The 8,075-nt window shown below is 37.4% G+C and overlaps 1 protein-coding gene across 1 annotated transcript; it reads left to right on the forward strand.

Annotated features, from left to right (window-relative positions):
- Window positions 1-3,561: 3,561 nt before the first annotated feature.
- On the forward strand, window positions 3,562-4,581 carry LOC145112172 (uncharacterized). The gene is made up of 2 exons (XM_079048377.1): window positions 3,562-4,246; window positions 4,325-4,581. Exons 1-2 carry the CDS (start codon window positions 3,562-3,564, stop codon window positions 4,579-4,581), a joined length of 942 nt encoding a protein of 313 aa, XP_078904503.1.
- The last annotated feature ends 3,494 nt before the right edge of the window (window positions 4,582-8,075 follow it).

Consider the following 8,075-nt stretch of genomic DNA (forward strand, 5'->3'; position numbering starts at 1 on the left):
TTCCTTACAACCCTCATCGTCAACAATGCTAAACGGTCGATGGTCTTTAATGCACACTTTGGCAAGGGCCAATCTACACTTCTCCTAGCTAAAGGAATGCTTAGCCAAAGCCCCACCCGCCTTGGTATCTTTTGGCTAAAAGCTGAATTTTGTTTGTTTCTTTGCATCTTTGTCTTTACCTTCATAAAGGGGGATGCGCCTACAAGAATTAACTAGATGAATGAGGAATAAGGAGGTACCCTTCTCTCTAGTGCCACAAGCTAAAATCTTTTTACAATGTGTGCATTCTGATTTTTTTGCGCCTTTAACATATGGAAAATGCTGCCATACAATGAACCATAACTTAGGTTTTGCATTATTTTCTTCTTCAATATCACCTTCACCTGGGACTTGAACTCCATCGTCTTGTTGATCATCGACATTAATCAGACCTTCATTAGTAGCCATGTTGTAATACATATTACGTTAGTACTCAATCAGCTGAAAACATGGTGAGTTGCAAACATCTAAAAACAATGAGATAAAATGTTTTTTATACAGTTATCAAGTGGAATTAAAACTCAAAACAGGTGAAAACATACTGAGTTGGTGTTAACTGTTAACTTATGCATCTGGAGAATTTGATGTAGTAGTATTATTAAAACTTAATTAAAACTAGATCATCTTGCAATTGAAGGACGATTCAACAAGTCTGTATTTTCTCAAATACTAGTAAATTGACAGAGGATACAATAATACATCTCCCCATACTTTATTAATGACCTTGAGATAAAATACAGTAGATTCGAAGTGTTGGTCGCATATAAAAAGATATCTTCAAACAAATATGTAAATTCATTGTTAGAAAATAAAAAAGAGTTAGGTGGTCCTTTGTTGATTATTGGTGAAAATGCTATAGCATACTAAGGTCTAAGCACAGTTGACTAGAAGATCAGAAAAGGAAATTGAAAAAACTACAAGAATGGTCAAATCCAAGTATGAGATTAACTCGAATGCAGTTACAGTTTACCTGAGACGAAGAGGAAGATTGCTTCAGTTTTCAGGTCACCGGGATTCGAGAGTTGCCTTCCGGTCGCCGGAATCGATGCTCGATGGTTGTTAGAGGCTTCAATGGTTTGATCGTTGGCTGCTCCAGTCGGTTTTTAGAACACAAAACTCGAATGAAAGAAATCGTGTGAAAGAACTGGGAACGAGGCTTTTCTTTTTGGGATTTGTATTTTTATTAAAAATATAAAATATATATTCAATTAATAATAATATTTTAATATCGCAGTGTGGTTCGGTTATTTTGCAGTTTTTTTAAATATAAAACCGCACCACACCGAAAAGTTGCGGTTTTTTAAATTTCTAAAACCGCGCCATCGGTTATATATTCAGTTTCGGTTTTTCGATATCGGTTTTGCCAGTTATTTTGCGGTTTTTCGGTTTGCGGTTCGGTTTTTGTTCAACCCCAATAACCACACAAGGAAACCATGGTTTTCTTTTCTTTTGTTAACATTCCATCGATGCTCACAAGAAAAGAAGTTAAGGTGCTCCCGAATTCCAACTTTTGATCCCATCATTTAACCTATGTTTACATTAAGCCCTTTTTCTTCTATATATTTTCAAAATTACCCAAAAACAACAAGTAACTGATTTTTCCCACTATTTTTAAACTGGTAATATTTCAAAATACCCTTCTACATTATCACAAAATTATTCAACATACATATAATTTTTAATAAATGAATAATTAATTTACTTCATTTTTCTATTAGTTTCCATTTAATAAACTTCGAGTTATTAATTTCTAGTTTTGCCCAACAACATGCCTCAAAGTTCTTATATTCTTGATTGCCTGGTGTTTGATATAAAATTTGGGATGTTGCCCGACGTCTTCAAGAATACCACCCATCCATGACATGAGTTAGTGTAAGCTATGTCGTTCACTCCATGTTAGTGTAAGCTATGGTGTTCACTCCATGTTCAAAGACATAATTCGTAGAAGCTAGGTCTTGAAGTGTATTATAAAATATGGGATGTTACCCAATCACTTCAACAATACCACGTATCCCAACCTAAGCTAGTGAAAGCCTATGAGCTACGCTCCATATTCATAGACATAATTCGTAGAAGCTAGGTCACCAAGCCCAACAATAATCTCATTTTGAAGTTGAGAACGAGATGGAGCCACGGCAATAGGGGGATGCAAATCATGCTTTAGACAAAAAAGATCCCTATATAAACGAATACCGTACTCAACACATGATGCATGAAAATAGTCGAGCAACTAAAAATCTAGGGAACTATAGCACATTGTTTGGAAACTAATATAAAAACCCAATCCAAATCTATCTCAAGAGAAGCCAAATGATCAAAAAGTTGCTTCTTCTCGACATACTGATCATCTAAAACATTTCAGTCAAGGCATCAGTAAAGCGTTGCTCCTTGATGACATAATTTAACCTCGAATTCACAAATCCCATCCACGACAGCCTCCGGTTTTGATTAAAAAACCTCACAAAATCCTGAGCCCATTCAGCTTCCACGCTTGCTAATTGGAACCCCTCTAAGGACTCCTTCAAATTATCCACTTATACTGCTACGACGAAATCAATGAGTAATATACCCCTCCAACCGAGAAACACACTCTACTTGGTTGCTCGCCTCTACAAACACGAATACCGAAAAGAACCACACAAATGTAGTTAACAAAAGTGCGTTTAACAAATTAGCAAAGCCACCACTAGTAGATAAAAAGATACCACCTACAGATAGGGGTGAGGACAGTGCGGTTCGATGCAATTATTGACCAAACCAAATCGCAAACCGCAACAACAATTATTTCATTTTTTGAACTGAATGGTGTGGTTATGTTGTTTTTTTACGCAGTTTGTAGTTTGGTATTTGACTATGTGGATTTCGTGGGATTTTCTTTCTGTTATTTTTTGTGCTGTTATTTGCCATGTGGATTTGGTTCTTTTAATTTGTGGTTTTAAGAGTTTAAAACTATTAGTAATTAATGACATAAAAACTTCAAATTTCAATAACTTACTTAAAAACACTATCAGACTAATAAGTACACAAGCAAAATCATCACATACTCAAAAACTAAAAATTCATTAAATATTAGAGAATAGAAACAAAGATATAAGATGTTAGTTATGTGTTAGCAAATAGTTCAATCTCTTTTTGTTGAGCATCATTAGATGATTTTTTACCCTCTGAAAGTGTATCCACAAAACATTTTTTTTGATAATGTTAATATCAGAGTATGTGTGTGTGAAATTTGTTGGAAATTTCTGAATTATCCTATATACGATGAGGTATAATAGGAGTTATCTAGTTTTGTGGGTTGACAAATTAGATACCAATAAGGATTGATGCTAGGATCCTAAATAGATGCAAGTTTGTTGTGTCTTGTATTCTAGAAATATATATGCTAAGATATCGAGCTGTGATATCAAGCGTGAACCAATTGAGTTTTTTTGTGTTTTAGTTTTTCTCAATAATAACCATTGTGTGTTTGGTTAGTTCCTGTTTTGCTTTGATTTGGTATCAGAGCCTTGTAGAAAAGAAGACATGGTGGATGGAGATACGCCGTCGTCTTTTGGTCCAGGGGGAATCGATAAAGGAACGCCTTTTTCGTTTCAAGTACCAATGTTGAATGCAACGAATTATACTGTGTGGGCAATTCGCATGAAAGGGATATTGAATGTTCATCAGGTGTGGGATGTCATAGATCCGGGAGCGAATGATCCAAAGAAGAATAACGTTGCTATTGCCGTGATCTTCCAAGCGATACCTGAAGATCTTATTTTACAAGTTGGGTTGATGGATACGGCAAAAGAAATTTGGGACGCCATAAAAACTCGTAATCTGGGTGCGGACAGGGTGAGGGAGGCTAGATTGCAAACCCTAATTACCGAGTTTGACAATATTAAGATGAAGGAGTTGGATATAATTGATGAATATGCGAGCCAACTTTCAGGTATAGCGTCTAAATCATCTTCTCTTGGGGAAACGATCGATGAAAAGAAGATGGTTAAAAAATTTCTAACAAGTTTACCAAGAAGATTCATCCTCATAGTTGCTTCTATAGAGAAAATCTTAGACCTTGGGTCAGTTGGGTTTGAAGATGTCGTTGGAAGGCTGAAGGCATACGAAGAGAGGACCTGTGATGACTCTCAAACCATTGATCAAGGCAAACTCCTACTCAACAAATCTGTGTCGTCATCGCGGAACATTGAGTCCAATCGTGGGAAGGGTAAATGTTGTGGACGGGGTCGTGGAAGTAGGAATAATAACGGGAAAAATCAACAATAAAACCTGTCATTGAATTCAGCCAGTAGTGAAACTGAAAAGATAAAAGGTAAAGAGAAAGATCACTCAAAAGTCCAATGTTATCGGTGTGATAAATTCGGACACTTCGCTAATCGTTGTCCGGAACGTAAGGTCAAACAACAAGAGGTTAATCTCGGCGAAGTTGATGAGCAAGATCCGGCGGTGTTCATGGCGGAAACCCTATTCGAAACTGTGCTGTTAAACGAGGCTGTAGTAATTCCATCAAGATACCCACAAATGGGTGACAATGACGTTTGATACCTTGATAATGGAGCAAGCATTCACATGAGTGGTAATCGCTGTTACTTCAGTGAGATAAATACTCGAATAGGAGGTAGGGTTCGGTTTGGTGATAATTCATATGTTCAGATTTGCAGATTTAAAGACAAACATTATCAACCTAGGGCAGGCAACGGAGTGTGGTTGTGAAGTTAGCATGAAGGGTGAGTACTTATGTTTGTATGATAATACAAACACATTACTGTTCAAGGTGAAGAGGTTAGTTAATCGTTTGTATAAGACTCAGATTGCTATTGGAAAACCTGTATGCTTGCATGGTAGGTTAGATGACGTTGAGTGGCTTTGGCATGCAAGGCTTGGCCACGTAAACTTTGGAACGTTAACATCGATGTGAAAAAAGAAGACGGTAAATGGTCTACCTAAAGTCAGCGGGTCAAACAAGGTATGTGAATCTTGCTTAGTAGGAAAACACTCTTGGAGCACTTTTCCGAAGAATTCGCAATTTTGGGCAAAACGAATGTTAGAGATAACTCATGGTGACTTGTGTGGGCCTATAACACCTCCCACAATGGGAGGAAATGGATATATTTTCGTAATAATAGATGACTTCTCGAGGTTTATGTGGAGTTATTTATTAAAAGAAAAAAGTGATGCATTGTCTTTCTTTAAAACTTTTGTGCTTAAAGTTGAGAAGGAAACGGGTAATTCGGTAAAAACATTAAGGACAGATCGTGTCGGTGAGTTTACATCTCAAGATTTTAATAGTCTATGTGATAGCCATGGTATGATGAGGCACCTTATACTACCATATACACCGCAGCAGAACGGGGTGGTTGAGAGAAGAAATCGCACCCTTCTTGAGATGACACGAAGTTTGATGAAGGCAACATAGGTACCGAATTATTGTTGGGGTGAAGCTGTGAGACATGCATCATATATCATCAACAGGATTACCACAAAGGCCTTGTCTGATACAACACCCTACGAGAACTATTTTGGACGAAAACCCAACATTGAACACCTTCGGGTTTTTGGTTGTATAGCATATGCCAAAGTATTGGGTCCAAACTTAAAACGGGTTTTTGGTTGTATAGATCAAAGAAATTAGTCTCCTTTCGGTCGGAGCCGGGGTCCAAGGCGTACAGACTATTTGATCCATCTACCAGAAAAATAATCATATCTCGAGACGTCATCTTTGATGAGAAGGCCACTTGGGCTTGGAGTAGTGGGCTAGAAGACGAGTTGATGCCTGGAATGTTTTGTGTCCAATGGGAAACAATCGTAGACACTGGAGCAGGGCCTCTTATGGGTGATTTAAACCAAAACGAGAATCGGGCATGAAGAGTTTGCTAATCATGGAGATCCTGATAATATAATTCACGAGCCACAAGTTGACGATGAGATCAATAACGAGCCGCAAGTTGACGATTAGGTCAATAACGAACAACTAAGGTGTTCGTCAAGGCAGATTTAGCGACCAAGAAGTTTTGATGATTATGTTGTCAATCTATTTATTGAAGATCATTTTCTTTTCTTATCAATGAATTAAGACGAACCAGCTAGCTTCTTGGAAGCGGTGAAAAATCCTAGGTGGGTAAAAGAAATGGAGGAGGAAATTGACTCCATTATGAAGAATAAGACATGGTGGCTCGCTAAAAGACCGTTGGCTGTGATTGTGATAGGTCTAAAATGGGTGTTTAAAATCAAACGTGATGCTAGTGGGGCAATAAGTAAGTATAAGGCTAGGTTAGTTGCAAAAGGATACTTGCAACAAGCGGGTGTTGATTTTGATGAAGTTTTTGCACCGGTGGCTCGCATTGAAACGGTGAGGATCATGTTAGCTCTAGCGGCATCAAAAGGATGGGAGATTCACCATCTTGATGTAAAGTCGGCATTCCTTCATGGTGAACTTCAAGAAGATGTCTACGTTGAACAACCTGAGGCATTTGTTAAAGCCGGGTGTGAAAGAATGGTTTACAAGTTAGATAAAGCATTATATGGGTTAAGACAGGCTCCCCGAACATAGAATATTAAGTTAGATGGTATTCTAAAAGCTATGAAATTTAAACGTTGTGTGCAAGAACAGGTTGTGTATCGACATAGGATCGGTGATGATTTGATTGTCGTAGGTGTTTATGTGGATGACTTGATTGTAACGGGTTCAAGTGTAGATATCATTAAGCGGTTTAAAGCTGCAATGTCAACCAAGTTCGAGATGTCAGACCTTGGTATACTTAGGTATTACTTGGGCATTGAAGTATATCAAAGTATGAGGGGTGTAATTGTTACTCAAGAAGCGTATCCAAAGAAAGTTCTAAAAGATGCGGGGATGAGTAATTGCAATCCTACATTGATTCCTATGGATTGTAATAAGAAATTCTGAAAAGAACAAGATGAAAAGGAGGTTGACGCTACCGAGTATAGAAGTTTGGTGGGAAGACTGAGATATCTATTGCAAACTAGACCCGATCTTGCATTCTCGGTTGGAATTGTTAGTCGTTTATATGCAAACACCGAAAGTATCACATATGGCGGCGGTTAAACAAATACTATGGTATGTGAAGGGAACTATCGGGTATGGTATTTTCTATCCACATGAGAATCATGGAAATTTAATGGGATATAGTGACAGCAGTCATAATGCGGATGAAGATGATGGAAGAAGCACTACGGGGCATGTGTTCTATCTTGGAAAGTCACCAATTACTTGGTGTTCACAGAAGCAGGATACGGTTGCATTGTCTTCATGTGAAGCCGAACATATGGCTGCCTCAGCAGCAAGTTGTCAAGCTGTTTGGTTAAAAGATTTGATAGAAGAAGTGTTTGGGACAAGTGAGAACGAGGTGGTTCTTAAGATTGACAATACGTCAGCTATTGTGTTAATTAAGAACCCAGTATTTCACAAACGGAGCAAACATATCAAATCTAGATACCACTATATTCGTGAGAGGGTAGAAGAAAAGGAGATCCGGGTTGAGCATGTGTGTGGTAATGAACAAAAAGCTGACATTTTAACAAAGGCACTGGCGAGGGTTAAATTTGAAGAAATGAGGAGGCTACTGGGAGTTGAAGATCTTACTATGCAGATTCAGAAATTACGGAGGTGATTGTTGGAAACTTCTGAATTATCCTATATACGATGAGGTATAATAGGAGTTATCTAGTTTTGTGGGTTGACAAATTAGATATTGATAAGGATTGATGCTAGGATCCTAAATAGATGCAAGTTTGTTATGTCTTGTATTCTAGAAATATATATGCTAAGATATCAAGCTGTGATATCAAGCGTGAACCAATTGAGTTTTTTGTGTTTTAGTTGTTCTCAATAATAACCATTGTGTGTTTGGTTAGTTCCTGTTTTGCTTTAAAAATTAAGGCCAAAAATATCGACAATTTTCTAAACTGTATAAAATCGGACCAAGGAACAATTTTTATTTCACTATATTTTGTTCAATGTACGAATGAGAAACAAATTTTATTGTCTACTATTTTAGAAAATTGATTTTTTTGGG

This window comes from Lactuca virosa, chromosome 5 (genome assembly GCF_052849685.1).
Source record: "Lactuca virosa cultivar CGN04683 chromosome 5, Lactuca_virosa_CGN04683_v6, whole genome shotgun sequence".
Classification (NCBI taxonomy): domain Eukaryota; kingdom Viridiplantae; phylum Streptophyta; class Magnoliopsida; order Asterales; family Asteraceae; genus Lactuca; species Lactuca virosa.